The sequence below is a fragment of the Athene noctua genome, chromosome 4, assembly GCF_965140245.1.
Source record: "Athene noctua chromosome 4, bAthNoc1.hap1.1, whole genome shotgun sequence".
NCBI classification, from domain to species: Eukaryota; Metazoa; Chordata; class Aves; order Strigiformes; family Strigidae; genus Athene; species Athene noctua.
Window position 1 is genome coordinate 51,123,728 of NC_134040.1, and position 18,254 is coordinate 51,141,981.

General features: G+C 38.9%; 2 protein-coding genes across 2 annotated transcripts; both read left to right on the forward strand.

The window, feature by feature from the left end:
* Positions 1-9,325: 9,325 nt before the first annotated feature.
* Positions 9,326-11,242, forward strand: LOC141959706 (interleukin-8-like). The gene is made up of 4 exons (XM_074903947.1): positions 9,326-9,389; positions 9,568-9,703; positions 10,520-10,603; positions 11,212-11,242. Exons 1-4 carry the CDS (start codon positions 9,326-9,328, stop codon positions 11,240-11,242), a joined length of 315 nt encoding a protein of 104 aa, XP_074760048.1.
* Positions 11,243-14,718: 3,476 nt separating this feature from the next.
* On the forward strand, positions 14,719-17,716 carry LOC141959707 (interleukin-8-like). The gene is made up of 4 exons (XM_074903948.1): positions 14,719-14,782; positions 15,578-15,716; positions 16,804-16,887; positions 17,485-17,716. Exons 1-4 carry the CDS (start codon positions 14,719-14,721, stop codon positions 17,522-17,524), a joined length of 327 nt encoding a protein of 108 aa, XP_074760049.1. The 3' UTR covers positions 17,525-17,716.
* The last annotated feature ends 538 nt before the right edge of the window (positions 17,717-18,254 follow it).

An 18,254-nucleotide genomic window follows, 5' to 3' on the forward strand; every position in this document is an offset into this window, starting at 1 on the left:
CATTTAAAAATTCCAGAAGCACAGCTGAGACATGCAGTGTAGTTGTTCAATGGGAGGAGTGTTAAAGCAACCATGTTAATGTGCTATGAGATCTTACAAGATTTGAGGCTGGACATAAGGTTCTAACTGAATGCCATACATTGCCAAAGTAACTGTCACCACCTAACTGCTTTGCCAGGATTCATGAATCACCCATTGTTACAGGTGACACTGAGCCACAGAATCAGGTTCTGGCAAAAACTTGACTACAATTTTTGAAATGGTGCTCCTTGTTGGTCTGAGAAATGTCACTCTCCTGTTACCACACCAAAATGATTAGGTTATTAGCATTAAGCATACTGGGGGCAACTGTGGCTGCAGCACCCTAAGTGGTAGAGTTCGACATCCTGAAAGGAGGGGTCAAGGCAAAAAACAGGATCACAGCGATGGATATCAGAAGAGCAGATTTGGGGCTCTTTAGGGATCTGCTCAGAAGAATCCTATGGGAGACCATCCGAGAGAGCAAAGGGGTCCAGGAGCCCTGGTTGATTTTAATGTATCACCTCCCCTCCAAGCTCAAGAGTGGTCCATCCCAGCAAGCAGCAAATCAAGCAAAGGCAGCAGAAGGCCTGCATGGATCAACAAGAAGCTCCTGACAAAGCTCTAACATAAAAAGGAAGCATACAGTGGTTGTGAAGTCTCCTTCCTTAGAGATATTCAAAAGCCAACTTGACAAGGTCCTGAGCAATCTGCTCTAGCTGACCCTGCTTTGAACAGGCATGATGTGTATATGTGTGTGCATGCATATATTTCTATGAGCGTGGGCCAAGCATTCTTCAGAACCTTATTCTCTCATGTCTTTCTGTGAAACTTATTCTCCATCTGGCTCAGGAAGAGCTAATGATGTCTGGTTAGATGATATCTGCAGTGCTATTGGACATCAGTATTTCCAACCCAGAGCATTCATGCAATGATTTGTTGAGGAGACTGTCTGAAACAGGGAGTGAGAAATCTCTGAAGTCAGACATGGGATATTTGAATCCAAATAATCCTGAAATATAGCTTTGGGGGATATAGGGATGTCTTTCCTAAACAAAATGAAGCCTATAGGCAGTGTAAGGGCTACATTTTTGAGATGACAGTGAACCTCAAAGTAACCTGGTTTTGTTCATGTCAGCTTCAGAGAATGGAAAAACATTTTTACTGGTGGTATTAGATTTGATGCTAGTACCAGAAAAAGATGAACTGGGGAAGTTCTTGCTCGCAGGGCTGTGTTACAAATCAGACAGTGAACAGTGAGCTTGCAATGTTGCTCCAGTTTTTTTCCACCAGCTCCGAGGAATACTTAGTCTCTAAGGTTTGCTCCATCAGACCTCCTGGGTAGTGGAAGGAAAAGTCAGAGTTGCTTTTGAACCATCTCAAAGATTCCTAGGAAGGACACACTAAGCATGAAGGAGAAAAAAATTGTCTCAACATACCTCAATTCCTTTAAGACTGGCAAATCCTTAGTGGATTTGGTGGAACAGAACTTGGCCAAATGCCTTAAGTAGAACAGTAAAACTAGAATACATGAGGGCAATCTTTTCAGGAGAGAACCTTTTAAACCTCATCAAAGCAAAAAAGTAGATGCAAACATAAAGTATAACCAAGAAGAAGGGGTCCTAGGTCTCTCGCATTTCTCATTTACTCTCTGCCGGTCTATGAAAAACTCTTCTGGAGGACATCTTTTACCCAATGAGTTTTTGTCCTCCAAAACTTCAGAAATCACGGAGATTTTTCAGAAGCAATGGAAATCTTTTCCGAATAATATGTTTGATTGACAGGATGAACCTTATGAAAGACTGCCAGCCAGTGTGCAGTCATACATGCTACTTCAGAAATCGAATTATAAAAGATAAGCTGGAATCAAAGCTTATAATGACTCTTAACAGTTCCCAAGATCTCCAGAGGTTATTACACTTAAGAAGAATGAGGAAGGGATATTGTTTTGTGTGAGTGATTAAACGTTTGGCTCAGTGGCTGAGCCAAAACCAGTGCATGCCTTATACTCATAATGGATGGTTTCCTGGTTAACTGTACTGGGATTGGATACCTCAACAGGTTGGACTTAACAAACAGGTACTGGCAGACCTTCAGGAAATAAGTGCTGGGGAAAATTAAACTCCTTGCTATAGGTTTATATCCTTGATCTACATTAAAGATTGACATGTTTGGGTTTGGCATCGACTGCTAATGGTGTGTGTCAACATAGCTGCTTATGCTAAATTGAAGTGGGTAAATTCCTGTATTCTAATTACATTACTTTTTCTAAGAGTAAATTAGCTCTGGGATGGAAGTAAGAGAAACAGTGATATATAAGAGTAATTTTAACATCTTACATTGAATCCAAATGACAAATACTTTTACTACAATAAATAGGAGAAGATGCCTTTTATTCAGAGAATCGAAGTCCAGAAAGGACAAACCCAGAAATATAATACTGAAGAGAGGGTAGGGTGGGAATGGCAGGGGAGATTAGGGCTCTCAGAAGTTCAGGACACACCTTAGGAACTGCTAAAGGTATAAAATCACTTGCAGTTGTAACCATGACAGTTCAAGCTTGCTCGGATTTTAGTTGATGGTGGTTTTGGTAAACATCAGACCCACAGTCATACTGTACACAAATCACTCATACCAAGATAGGATCTACCTCAGATTATAGGTAGGAAGTGTTTAGGTCACATTGCAAATGACTACTTTCAACTGTCAAGTCACTTTCTTCTGAAGAGTTAAAGAATAGCTTCATCACTCTCCCCAAAGCACCAGGTTGAATTGCAAATTCACTAGAAACTTAAAATATGAGGATATATGATTCAGTGTATAACTACCAAAATGGTTAGACTCGGATTTACACTGCTAAACAATGGTGGTTTTAATTTCAAGTTCACAAAATCTGAGAAACTTTTACACAACTAGGGTTGCTCTCCAAATGTGCTATAATACTGCAGGCAATCCATGGAGTCTTAAAAAATATGAATTCTGTCTTCATACCACTGGGCCTTTAAAAATTCTAGAGAGCTACTTGTGAGTGCTTGGAAAAAAACATGGTGCAAATTCACAAACTCTTCTTGTCACACGGGTATTCTGGTTTGTTGTTACATATCTATGAGGAGTGGGAGAAGGCAAAACAGGTCATAACTAATGCATTTGTTTGGCCTGTTGCAGACTTTTGATCAGTGTTACAAACTCCATTGGAGTTAAATAAAGTTCTCCATAGCAGGAGTTGCCAAGAAGTCAGAACAATGTAAATTATCTGCTGGGGTTTTCAATTTGATATAGAAACAGAATTACGCATGAAATGGAGGAAGGAAGATGGAAAGCCAGTGACAAGAAAAATGAGTTTGCCCTGAAAACCATTACCTTCCAGCACAGTGTTACCAGTCAGAAAAAGTATATGCTGGAGGTGCTGCTTTGCTCTTTTTTTTTGAGGAGAACTGAGTGGGAAACAACAGGACCCTGGGTCTGTTCCCATCTCAGCTGACCTTCCTGAGGAAGTGGAATACCCAGGTGCAACTGCAACACAAATCCTTATTAACCTATTAACAGGGGAAACCAATCTCCTCCACAGCAAATATTCAAAATCAACATACCACAGAGCAGAACAAACACCAATTGTTCAACTGCAAAAATTGATACCATACACTCAAGCAGCGCAAGTACTTAACCAGCAGAAATGAATTCCCGGGAAAGTTACCTGCTTAGAGTCAGCTAATATTTCTGCAGTGTCCAACCAACAGGACAGTACCAGAAACAGATTCCTTAGGATGTGTTTGTTCCATTTTGGCCTCCAGTTCGGCACTTACTCAGAAGCATTTTCCTTCAGCTTCAGCATCAGAGTCTTTGTTTAAGGAGCTAAAAACTCTGTCTTGGTTTCATGTGATGTAAACATACACACAGTCTACTCAGTGACGATCAGTGCCAAGAGGAGCCAGCTTCCCACACAATGGGGATTGGCCCTCATGCATAAAATGCAGACAGCAGTTCCCTTCCTCTCCAAGTTCTTCTGTCTCTCAGGTGCAGGCAAGAAGCATACATGTAAGCTCACTACCTTCAGTTCAGACTGATTTTTCCTCCATACAGTTGAAACTTCAGAATTAAAAAAATGCCTTCGTGATTTACAAACAGGAATTTGAGGCCAATGCACTCTCTTCTGTCTCCTAGTAGCTGTTGTGCTCTTCATCATCTCACTGCCTCAGTTCAGGACCTTGATGAATCCAATGACAGAGCGTAACTCCCTTGATTTTAATTTATTCCTGATTTACACCAGTAGGTGGAAAATTAGAATTGCAATACCCATGTAGCACAGGGTTGTTAATTCTGTTTTGCTTTGCAATGGGCTTGAAAATACAATAGCTTTGGAAAAATTGTAATTATTTTCTCTTCCTCTCTCAAGTAGATAAAGGCTACCTAGAAAAAAGACTTCGAGTTTTGGCATAGCTGAGGGGATACAAACTTGCAAAGGGGAGGCCAGGGACTAAGGGAGGGAGTGGGAGAAAGTGCTACTCCTAAGTATCTTCTCCAGTCCTTTCCTTATTTTCAGCTACTGTTTCTGCTCAGACCTGGAAGTCCCGGCCTTGTCACATTGTATAAAATATTTGAGTAACTCTTTGGTTCATGTATTGTAATTGGTTTTCAGTTACTTATGGTGATTAATGAAAAAAGGTATTTATTTAATATGAAAGACAAGACATGGTGATACGAGCTGAAATACTGGAAAGTCCCTAAGTAATCCTACTGCTTTTTTTTTTTTTTTTTTCCTTAAAAATGCAACTAATGCAATTAAACCACAGTGATCACTTTTTCTTTGAAAAATTTTCTGAATGTTGAGTAGCATGAACATCCTGATCATGCTTCATGCAGCATCCTGTCCATTTTCTTTCTTTTTTGCCCTTTTTTTTTTTTTTTTCCCCAATACTACTTCCCTTTCTGGAGATGACTTCATTTCCTGTGCAGTTACTACATACACAGGAAAACCCCAGGAATATACAAAGGCAGATATTTTCCATCAAACTCAATCAGTAAATGGCTTTTGATTGTAGTATAAATTGGTCAAAGGGCACAGAAAGGAAGGACTGCAATTCTGGATTCCTTCAGGCTGCTGAAAAGTGTGAATAAAGTTTTGAGTCAACCATAAATGTTCTGCTTGAGGCTCAGGGACTTTGCTGAAGCAGTGCTCAATGTCGCCATTAATGAATTTTAGAAGTCCAGTTGCAAGGGTGGAGTATTAAATGCATAGCATGAGGACCCAGGACAGCTAGCAAGATAAACAAATGCAAATTAAGCTGGCTAACAGAAAATTCAGAAATGAGAGAAAGAAGTGATAGTGATGGTTTTAGATGTGTTATTTAATTGTGTATTGCTGGAGCACTTGCTTATGCCACAGGGAGATCCACGTGCCAGATTCTCTTGAGACAGAACTCAAAAGTGCTTCTGCCTCTAAACCAGAAATTTAATCAGCAGTGTAGGTGGAAAAAAATATTCACCGGCATAGGTGTTGCAACTGTACTGCTCTGCAGCAAGAATCGCAGGCTGCACGGAAAATACAGGAACAGGGATCATCATCTCCTGCGCTGTGAGGAAGTAGCACTGTGATACAGCAGAGCTCTGCTTCTCATCCTTGTTCTCAGAAGGCTTTGTGCAACTTTATGACTAACTAATACTCCTTTGTTAAAGCACTCACACAGTGATCTTTGTAACACCTGCCCAGTAAAGGACTGATCCAGAAAACACACTTCACTCCGTGCCCAGCACTTCTAGAAACGAATGCAATTTCCATTCTTGTTAATGGTGGTAAATATCAACAGCTTCAGGAAGAGGGGCAGAGACAACCAGTGAGCTTTTCCTGAGAAGAAAGGCTTATCAATATGAGTTAGGCTTTCAGAATTGTGTATTAACTAAACAAAAGAGAACGAATACTTTCTTAGAGGGCTGACCCAGGCACTGCTGAAGCACATTAGGAAGATAAGTACTAAACAGGTATCTCATGGTTGTGTTTCTGTTTACAGCTGTTTATTCCATATCTTTCATATAAAAGTCATTCAGTGTGACAATGGGCAAACTTAAAATCTTGGGGTATTTGTTGCTATCTAATTAAGAAATAGTTAGGGGGGAAACACACATCCTTATGGTATTTGTAACGGTAAGCAAGTTCTCTGTTTGGCCCTCTCAAGTCAGTCAAGTAGTCTCAGGTAAGTGTTCACTGTAGAGACTGTTTCACCACCAAAACACAGATGACACTGAAGACTCAGACTACCAAAGACACAAAAAAGTTGAGTCATTTTCCCTTTGCAGATCAAAAGTATGCACAGATTTTGTCTACAAGGTCACAGAAGCATAAGAAAATTAGAGGAAGAATTTGCCTGAAGGAAATCTAAAGCTCAAGCAGGACTATCCTTTCCTGCTGAACCTAATATAAAAAACCACAACAGGATTGGAGTTGTCACATTCACTGACTCAGCTGCTCAGCTATTTCTAAATGATCTTTTACATGTTTGGATCTAAAATTCCAGGCACGAGGCGGGATTTCTAAAGATACCAGTGAGCAATCACTAAGGGAGATAGGACAGAGCAGTGCAAGGGGTTCTCCAGGGGAAAAAAAATCCCTCACTACTCATGGGAGCATAAGGAAATGCAAAGTTCTAGGTGACCCACAAGTCAGGGAAAGTTGGTGAGAAGCATACAGACAATTATCAGAGAAACTCCAATTTTTCCACTCAGGTACCTCAAGCTCTCTTATCCTTTGCTATGCCATAGCATAACTGATGTGGAAGCCTTGATTATTGAAATTAGGGAATTTTGTGCCTCTGGTAGACCTACAGATTGATTTGAACTAATCTAGCACATACTAGTTTGCCATGTGATTTGGACAGGGACTTCTGTACCACACATCAAGGGCAAAAGTTGGATGCAGGATAGCCTGCATTCCTTTGTGTCATATATTGCTGATGAGCCCATCACTTCTCAGAAATCTTATCACTTGGTAGGTGTTAAGGCACTCATATCAAGAAAATTGAAGCTGCTCAATAACTATATTTATGACCCTCAGGACAAAAAAAGTGTTTATTCAGCTGGAGACTACTAGATATTGTTTATGATACTCGTATTTAAGGCTTAGGCATTATTCTCTTCAGTCAGAGACTGTATGCATTAGAAATTCAGCAGCTTTTAAGTCACCTGCCTCATGTCTCCAAAACTAAGTCTTTGTAAATAAATTGAAACAACATCTCCTCTCTTCTACCCAAATCACAAGAGTTTATAATAAAACATGTGATCTTTTCTTTTATGGTTCATCTTTTCTGACTTCTCTCTGTAACCACAACAGAAATTTTATCTTTGTCAGCTTTGGGTTTTTTGCAGGCCAAGTCTTCCACTCACTACATCAAATTACAATCAAAACACAGACTCTAGAACTCTACTCAGTTGTTCCCATTGCTCTATATCAAGAACTGTTATACTTGTAATCATTATGTCATCTATGATAGATGTAAGACACCTAAGCACTTTCTTTATATTTGAGTAGTAACATACAAGAGCCACAAACATCTATCTGTCTGGATCAAGAAAGCAGAAATAACACTTCCTTAAAACACAAGAGGCAGTAGGTTTTACACAAAGAAGATAAAGAATAACACCTTTATTGCATATACAGTACAGAAGTAATAATTTTATCTTTGAGTTAATGAAAATCATTAACTAAATTAAAGCACAGTTTCTTGGGTTTATTTGGAAAAGAGGTCTACACTTCTCAGGCAGTGCAATTCATAATTCCATTTTCTCCTTGTATGCAGATCAGAAGACATTTCCACTGAAACTCTAGTTTGCATTTCTGTAAACAGTTTGCTGTGCATGGAAATAATATGTTAGGAGGAAATAAAAAGTCCAGAGGTAGGAACAAGCAACCCAGTCTATGCTGCTATCAGGCAAAAGGACAATATTTTCTAAAAATATATCAATCTGGAGATGTGATAAAGGTCTACAGAATTGTGGAAATCAGGGATAAGGATCAATATGTACTTCTTGTTTTCCCATAAAGGAATCAGGAGGCATCAAATGAAACCAGGCCCAGAGTGGGAGACTACTAGGGATAAGTCTCAAACACACTTGATCTTTTCTCACACATTCCTAGACATCTGCTGATGGCCATGGTTAAAGAGAGGATATGCACTAGGCAGACCTCTGGCTTGACATAGAAGGGCTGTAATTAAGTGCTTATGTGCTCACATTAGCTAATCCAGGTATGTTCACTGCAGGCTGAAAATTTACAGGAAAAACAGGTGCTTAATTCCATATCTACACATCTTATTAGGCTACTACTCAGAACACATCCTCTAAGACTATTTATAAACTTAACTTTGTAAATCTACAAACATATATACGGTATATTAAGTGGAATTCAGTGTGGCATACATAAATTGCTGTGTCCTTCATGATGAGTCAGAGAACAATAAACCTATATTCATTCAATCTGGTCCTATGCTTTGTTCCTTTGACTGTCTCCATTACCTGGCAGAAGAACAATAACAGCATTCCTTCACATTCAACCCCCAAAAAAGTCCACTTGTGATTTAGCATTATTTTATATTGTTAATAAAACTTTATCTGAATAATCCTCCATTCTGATCCCATCTTCACTTTTCCTTTAATTTTATCGTAATCAGAAGAAATCTTTTCTTTACAGAGTCAAATTTAAATTTGCAAAAGTGCCTCAATTTATTTCAGAAGCAGAATCCTACAGCAGCTTGTAGAATTTTCCTCTGCCCAAATTCAAAGCAGCAAACAATTAAGAGGTTTTGGCTTCAGAAGAAGCAGCGATCCTCACAAAAAATCCACCTAACCAGGCAAAGCAATTCATCATATCATAGTAACATATTCTGTATGTTCTTAATAGTATGACAAAGTCAGTCTGGATTCTGTTGCTTATTTCAGTGATGCTAGGTTTTAATGTATCAAAAAGTATGGTAAGTATTTCTGCAGAAGTTATCTCAGCATATAAATTTTGTACATATTCTATGGTTTTATATTTCTTTAATTAAGAACGTGTTTTCTGTTAATGAAAAGCAATTTGGTGGTCATCTAGGGAAAGGGGCTTGCCCACTCCCCTGTGACTCACTTCACAGTAGCATGTTACAGGTTTGGAGTTTCCATTGGTATGACCTACCCATGATGCCAGAGTGCCCGGAGGAGGCCAAGACAGTATATAAACACGGCAGGTACCAGAGCACAGGCACTGGCCACCCCTGGGGCTGCTGGAGCTCACCTCACCACAGAACCAGACCCAAGTGACACAAAGAAGCAACACTCGTGCATCATGATGGGCAAGGCCGTGGCTGCTGTCCTGACTCTTCTCCTGATCTCAGCGGTTGGAACAAAAGGTAAAGAAATCCTTCCTAAAGCTATCCTCACTAATTCAAGTGTAAATGCTGACAGGGCAGATACTATGCTGTCTTACAAGGGCAGCAAATAACTCTTCTAGTACTGTAAGTAAAAAGAACATGTCCTTCCTCTGGAAGCAGCAAAACAGTTCACCTTTTTTTTCTTCTTGTTTTACAGGCAAGGCCCTGCCACGTTCAGCGATTGAACTCCGGTGCCAGTGTGTAGGCACCCATTCCAAGTTCATCCATCCCAAATTCATTCACAACGTGAACCTCATCCCCAGTGGACCTCACTGCAAGAACGTTGAAGTCATGTAAGTGCTTTTGCAAAATCCTCCCGATTACCTAACAAGAAGGAAATAGATCTGACATTAAGGCTGATGTAAGTGTTCTCTAAAAGATGTAACAGGCCAGCAGGCACAACTACCCAAAATGCAGAACAGCAACGCTCATTGCTCTTACAAACAATATGCTACGTCTATAAATTGCGTGTTGTTTTTGCCAGTCTTTACTTTTTAAACACCCTATGCAATATGACGACCTAAACTTGCAGTCATCAGACAGCAACTAACTTTCTAAAACTCTGAATTCCATTAGCATATGGGAAGATAGATAAATGCACAGAGCCATGCTGCGCATATGATCAAAACATGATCATGATTCATGATTTCAATAGCTAGGTCAAAAAAACTATCCCACTTGTACTCAAGTCAATGAAAAAACTGCCATTAGCATAAAAATCATATTATCTGGTCACAGTTCCAGACTTTTACTGTAACAAAATTTCTATGGACTGGGAAGTACTGATTCTGAATCAACATGGAAAGATTTAGCCCTTCAGTTAAATACCATCACAAATACAAAGCAAGCTGGGGAAAAAAAAAAAAAAAAAAGCAGCCATTTTGAAAAGTGAGAGTCCTGCAAATGATATAATGCAATCAAACAAACAGATATGAGAAGATACAAAACCATTTAAAAAAAATTCCCTGTATGTTAGGTTACAGCCTCAACTGATACAGCTTAAGGGAGAACATATCAGTGTACACCTGGAATGAGGTTATGAGAGAAAAGGGAAATTGCCTTGGAATTCACTAAGTAGACCTTTTCCCTTTCTTTTTTCTCTGTTGCAGAGCTACCCTGACAGACGGCAGAGAAGTGTGCCTGGAGCCCACTGCTCCCTGGGTGAAGCTGATCATCAAGGCAATTCTGGACAAGTGAGTAATTTGTTCTCAATGAGCAGAGCTTATCGAAAAACGGTATTTTAAATGAGCTAGCAAACATGTACAGCGCAAAGTGCACAAAAATTCTGTCTCCTCAGGCAGTTACTACTCTTTGTGTTCACTAACTGGGACAAAGCACTGTGATTGCTTTGAGCTTTAATTATAGCATTAGGTTCAATCCCTTACTGTCCCATACACCCCATGTGAGTGTTACCTACTTCTTTTGTAAGGCACAAGCATACTGATAACCCACGACTCAAGTGCTCAGGAAATCCAGGCGTTAACCAACTGGTTTTCTCTTGCTTGCAGTGGTAGAAAGCCACAACCAGTTTTGCAAAATTAATGGCATTTAGATAAACGGGGGAAAAAATCAGGTCCAAGAGTTGTCAAGTGAGGCATCAAACTATGGAAGCCCACAGTTACTGAGTACTTGTGAAAAAGTCGCAATGTACCAGTGTCCCTTAGGCTCAATAACAACTTTTAAGAGGTTTGGACACCAAAGCACAAACTCTTCATGGTGGATTTCATCTGATTCCAGTAAGTGAAACCTGTTCCACGGACAAGTTCTAATTGTCTCCTTTTCACTTTTTCTTCCTTTCTAGGGCAAATGCCAAACCTGAGACAGTGTCCTAAGATGAAGAAGAATGTCCTAACTCTTCCAGGAAGGCAAAAATGGGGGAGACACTCATCCAGCTTCTGGCAGCTCACCTCCTCCTGCCTCCTACATTCACATTTCTAACAGCATCTAGAGAGTATGGATCCCCTGGTTTTGTAGGTAGTTGACAACAATATTTGAAGTCTTTTAAAGAGGTCTCATTATGTAGGAGAAAAACCACCAACACCAGAAAAAGCTGGCAGAAAAAATGGCTTGTGAAAGAAGATGTACACAATTCAGGAGTAATTTTTGCTAAACACAGCTGGATCTATGCAGCACCCTCTCAGCAGAGCTTTCACTAAATAATACCCTCTTACTTTGCTAACAGTTTAGGAAAAGATGAGTGACTCCTTCTCATCACCGGTACCTAGGTCACTGCCACTCAGAGTGCGCTACTGACTGGAAGAATGGAACCTGCAAAATTAGGAAGCCAAAATTCTGACACATCAATTTTTGTGCCATCATTTTTAATGAATTAGTGTTTGTGAAGGCATTAGCATGTATTTTAATGTCATTTTTTTGGATAGAAAAAGGACTTTTATTTATTTAATTTAATATTTTAATTTATTTTAATTTATTTACTTTTGCATAAGAATGTAGCTGGTCTTTAACATTTATTTATTTATTTATTTATGGAACCTGTTTATGATACCTAATAAATGCTTGTTGAAATGTTTTCACTTCAATATTGCATGTTAATAGTTTTGTTATTGAAATACAGAAGTGAAAAAGAGGATGCATTTTCTTTCATTTTGTATCACATAATGGGTTCTCAAAAGGGCAAGTGTTGGCAAGGTCATGGGGGGCAGCTAATTACAACAGCAAATTCTTGCCTCTGGTTAGTGCAGATGGTTTGCAATAGGAGGAATTAGAAAAATGATCTATTTTCCTCCTCTTGCCAGACTCAGTGTTTTCAGAGGTCTGGCTGATAAAATTCACAGATAGAAAATAATGGATAAATAATGGTTAGTCACAGAAATTCTGAGGCCATAGCAGTGGTGGTGCCTGACAATCTGGCACTGAACAAGGTTTTTCATTAACTTAAATAAGCAGGGAAGTCTGATAAACATCAAGGAAGTCACTGAGCATCCTCCCCAATTCCAGTGAGGAGTGAGGACTACACCAGAAAAAATCCTAAGAAAGAGAGCTCTGATGGTATGGCCACACATCTGGCTGTGACACAGTGATTTACAGAAGACTGCTTGGAATACAAGTAGCAAACACTTGAGAAAACGGGAAAGTTGAACAAATGTTTTGATATTCATTCTGCTTCAGTCTTTCCAATAACAAGCCAGTCTGTATTCTGCACAAAGAGCTCATGTTTGCTTATGGTGCAAGATAAAAAGGGAATTTCTGGTACTGTTTGAACAAGCTCTTGTGCAAGATGACAACTATTCCAACCACACTTTGTTCCCTGTCCCCATCCCTGCCCCTGTCCCACAGCACTGCATTACACAGCCTGCTAGACCTCTAAAGAAGACAGTTCCCAAGGGGACAGGTTTTGTTCAGACTTGGCCTACAACACTAAGTCTTCCTGTTTTCTGAGTGATTTTTATAAGCTGGCTTCTTTCCGAGATCTAATTTGGAGGTTAGCACATCAGGAACACCAGCCAAGAATGGGAAAAGGTGGGGAAGAACCACTTTATATGCACACCATAAAAGCATGCATGTACCCTAAGGGGCTAGCACCGGTTTCAGTGCTATACAGATACTTATAGTAGGCTCGTAACCTTTGTCACCAGCAAAATCCCAGTCAAGTTACTGGGAGCTGAATCACAGCCAAGGCAGGGCTCTTCTAAATTCTTTTGTCCAAAACGTCAGTAATGGCTGCCCTTCCAGGATCCCGAGCAGGGCATTGGCATGGCAGCTGAACCGCACCCCTTCTTTCTCCATAGGTTATTGTTCATCATTGAGACATGATTCAGAAGCTGGCTAGAAATGATAAAATATTGCATTTCTGTTCTGTGTGCACTCAGACGATACTTTTCTTAGGCACACAACCACAACCCTCATGCTTCCAAAAATGTGTTTCAGTGCTCTCAGAGGCTGCTAAAGGGAAGCCCTGCAGCTCTTCTGACTTGATGACTACCTTTGTCAAACGTGGACTGTTCTTCCATATTGTTTCTGCTTTGCTAATACTGTCTCTCCAAAGCTGAACTCAGACTCCATAAAATTACTAATTCTCCTGGCAGAATATTTTTACACTGAGACACTTAACAATTAAACAGTTATGAATTATTTAACAATCTTAGCTAACATATACAAAGTGTTGTCTTGTTCTCCAGTGAAAAAAAGCCAGATGCTAAGTATGTCCAGGATAAACTACCATCTCCCCTGAATACAATACTAAGGCTCTCATTTGGCAGGCTCCTTCTTTTCAAAACCAAATTGCTTTCTTAATTTTTGTAAAGTACTGAAATTCACATGGACCCCATGTCACAATTTGGTTATTTCTTTCCTTGAGACCACCTTCCTTTCACCTCACAAAAATAAGAATACCCAATAACCCAACAAGTGAACAATACACACTCTAGAAACAGATTCCTGAGGAATTATCAAGAGATTTCACTTATCACATGCATTTATCTTCTGTTTTAAACACCTATGATTATTATAGATGCATGAGGTTAGAAAGAAAAACAAGTGACCTCCTGTGTTTATTTTAATCAGGTGTTACAATAGCCCTTGTCAAGTACTTTTTCTTTTCATATCCTGAGCAAATTAAATTTTCAGAAGGCTTAAGTGACTTAGGTGACAATGCCTCAGTTATTTTAAGCTCATCATTTCCTGTTCAATGACTAAAGAAGCTTTCCAGTACAGAATTAAGCATCTAAATCCCTTTAGCCAAATGGAAGATGAAAAAATCCTTTCAGAGAACAAAAGAAACTAGTTATGTCTTGCCTTCATAAGACACTGGATAAATAACTTCATTAGAGTCATATCAAAATATAGGCCATAAGATTAGGATTAAAAATTCCCATAATTATGTTGGGTAAAAGTTTTTGCACAAGGCATTTAAAACCAGTGCAAAGAGCTGATCAGAAATTCTGCATTCAGAGAGGAGGAAAAAAGTCTCTTTATTTTGACTTAGGGGATGTCTGGTAATGTTGTATTGATTTCCAAGTGCAAACTCAGCATTGTTGGTTAAAATTAATTTCCCATAAAGAAGTGCAAACAGAAAGTGATGGGTAATAACCACAATTTAAAGAAGTAGTTTAAAATATACAGCAGCAGAAGTAAATTAGGGAATTCTAAAGTGCCACTGAACAGACTTCAGAGAGATTTGTATTTCTTATGCAACACACGTATTGGGAAACCTGCATGTAGAGAACCGTGTTGTGCTGGAGTGTACTTGTGCTTTCCTTGGGCTGCTGGGAGTGCTTTCCAATATAAAACCTGATGTGAAATAGAACCAGGGGAGGACATCTCTCAAGAAGAAGATTTCTGCACAGCAATGGATGGCAAATCTGTTGCTGTTGCTTTGTTTCTCTATCTGGTCTTAATGGTGGGGTCAGAAGGTAAGAAAATGATTTCTTAAAACTCACATAACCAAAGAATAAATATACATATGCAAATTCAAGTAGGCTTATGCTATGTTAATGCTGACTTTTTGCAAGAGATGTGCATCTTCTGCATCTTCAATAAATTGTCATTCAGAAGTAAAAGTATCATTTGTATTTGCATCTGTGCATCTGCTGTGGCCATTTCTGGGGGTAAAATATGCTTCTTTTTTTCAGAAAATTAGTTTATTCCTATGCCATAATAACTTACCCTAGATTTTAATAAATGTTTGAATTAAGACAAGACCTCTTTTCTAAACGTGTCCATACATGTCTTCTTTTCCAAATGACAACTTTCTCCTGTTTGTACTTTTATTCTTGATAGGCAGATTGATGATAGTGCTTCCTCAAAGCAAGAATGATGCAATCTGCAGAAAAGAATAAAGAATGTGGGCAGATGACTATGGCAGAAACTAGTAAACAATATACGGACATAGTTAATTATGTTAATCTACTTTGTTTAAGTGGTGCAATTTAGGTGTAGAATCCAGCCAGGCACAAATGTACTATGAAAACATCTAAGTGTTTTCACTTAGAGATACAAGTTTAACTTTAAATGCATTTGTATACCAGCAGCAATGAAAATATATTTGCTGCTGTTGTGCAGATGCACAATTGTATCTCAAAGTCTTCAGCAAATCAGAGTGTCTGAGTAACAAGAATAAGGCTGATAGAAGGGACTACTCTTTGCTTCATAGGAGCAAATAATGAGATTGTTCATTTACCTAAACATAACTTATTTTTGTTCTACAGGTAAGGCATTGGCAAAGACAGAAGGAAAAGGCTTCCAATGCCTGTGCATAAGCACTCATTCCAAGTTCATCCCTCCCAAGGCTATTCAGAATGTGAGATTAAGCCAAAGAGGACCTCGCTGCAAAAATGTGGAAATCATGTGACCACTTTTGCAAAATGTCATCTTGCTTTCAACAGGAGGGAGTGACTTGGCATTCCACACCTTAGTTAGTTACTTTGGGTGGAATTACATATCATAGACACTAAGTATAAGGAATTAGGCCTTCTATCCAAAGGAATGAGTTAATTTCCTGCTAATGTTACAAGCCACTTCCAGACTGTATTTTAAAAAGTCTCTCTATGCTAATATCTTAATTATGACCAACATCACAGCAGGGAGTTAGACCCCCATAACACATTCAGGGCACAATTAATAATTTAGACAATGAAGAATCAATCAAAGATACAGTCTTGATCCCATTGACATGAATTCAGTTTCCACTAACTTGGTCTGCACGTGGCAAAGCTGGAAATGCCACAAGCTATTCCCTATGTGGTAATTGCCTACTGAGCTTTTTCCCGTGTGAGGAGTGCAGAACTTAGATTGTAAAATCCATGTGAGTACAAAGTGAAAGATATGGTAAGCTTCATTTAAAATCATATCAGGGACTGTTCACATTAATTGGATCAATGCATTCATGTAAACGAGGGAACTTTCAGGTTTTTATGCTTTCACTATGGTTTCATAAGCAAATAATACCTGTATGATCATACCCTCTGAGCAGCATTGTGTGTCATTCAGTTCCATCTCACTAGTAGTTGGTAATTTCAGCCAGGTTTGATTAAAAAAAAAGTTTCCAAGATAATTAAGTTCTGGAAAAATCTGCTAAACTATGACCAGATAGAGAACAGAAACCAAATAAAAAATTCATCAGGCTCATTAAAAAGATTGCATCATAAGCACCTATATTGACACGTCATTCATTAAAAAAAAAACAACAACAAAAAAACCCCCAACAAACCCAAACAAAACTTAAATGCCCAGATATAGAAAAAGCATAGGAGAATATTTTTTCTCTAATTCTCTCAGAAATGCTAGCTGGAAAATATCAAACAAGTTTAATAAACAAAAGTTCGTACCATGTCCTCCAGTTACTTAACTGACAAATAGCTGAGATAAATTTCAAAACATGAGGAGAGTGGGAGGAATCCACCTAGCCTTAACTTCTTTGTTTCTTTCTTGACAGAGCTACGCTGAAAGGTGGCAGACAAGTGTGTTTGGAGCCCACTGCTCCCTGGGTCTGGCTCACTGTAAAGGCTATTTTGGCTAGGTAAGGTTTTCCTTACAAGTACAGCTTCTGTTGAAAGCTATGTTTAGAAGGCAGATTTTAATTTCTTGGCATGAAAATGTATACTCTCTTCAGGCATTAGTAATTCTTTCCAACAGTTCTATCTAAATCTATATTTCTAAATGCCTGAGGATTAAAATTGTTTCTTTCCTGTGTGTTATGTCACCCAAAAGGCCACAGGTATGATGCACCTACACATCCACTGAGAGACAGCACAATCTGGGGACATGTTTGACACTTCCAAAAATCAAGCTCTAAAAGACTCACTTCCTCTTTCTGGGTATAATTCAGATGTACAGCTGGCATTTCTAAGCTTATTAGCTTTCACTGCTGTAAATGGGGGCAAACGGGTCTCTGCTTTGCACAATTTGGACATAGGTATATGGAAGTCCTTTCTGTTGGAGTAGTACTTGTGTAAAGACAGACTTTTTTTGTCTTTGCACATATGTCAGTTCGTTGATACATAAAAATAGGTCATTAGAACTTGTGAGCACCTGTTGCTCTCCCTGTAGCTTGTATTAATGGTAACTGTTTCATTAATAGATTTCTGAATTCACTTCATCCCTCATTTAATTCCAGGGCCAGAGACAATATTGAGTCACCTGTCAAAGAAAAGTAACAGAAAAACATACCTTGGAGTTCTTCAAGGATATGAAATGAGAAACACTTGCTGATGAGAATGTCAAGGAACAGATCCCCTTCTGCTACATTACATTTGATCTTTTTTTTTTAAAATTCCTGACTTGGTTGCTGATTCTACCTATTTTCTTTGCTGTGTCTATCTCTAAAACTCTATCTGTGATGGATCAAGGAGTTCAAACTTAATAAATGTGTTTTAGTGCTGTAAGGACAAGAATAAAGAGGAGGAAACTAGTTACCCCTAAATGTTCCTACTTAAAGTAGAAATAGAAAGGATACAATTAGTAAACATATGAATAAACACATAATAAGGAAGAGTCTATGTAGCTGTGAAGGATGTTTTTCTTTCATGCACTTGTTTCAGTTCGTTGAAGGTGACAACAAGCCTATGGATGTGGAAGGTCCAACGGGTATAGTCAAACTGTCTTTCTAAAATCCTTTCACAACCCTCACTAAAAATCAGAAATAATGGGACTAAGAAGGAAATCTTGGAAATGGATACATAACAGGTGAATACACAGAAATGAAGGACAGAATGAAAAGGTCAGCTTTTTTTTGATAAAGGGACATCACCCATGGATTCCTACACCAGCTCTGCGGGCTCCAGTTTGGTTTGGCATATCTACAACTTGTCCAGGAAGGTCATTTGCTACAAGCTGAAGTATTCTGATGATACTAAATGAAGGGCAGTAAAGACTAGGCTCAACTAT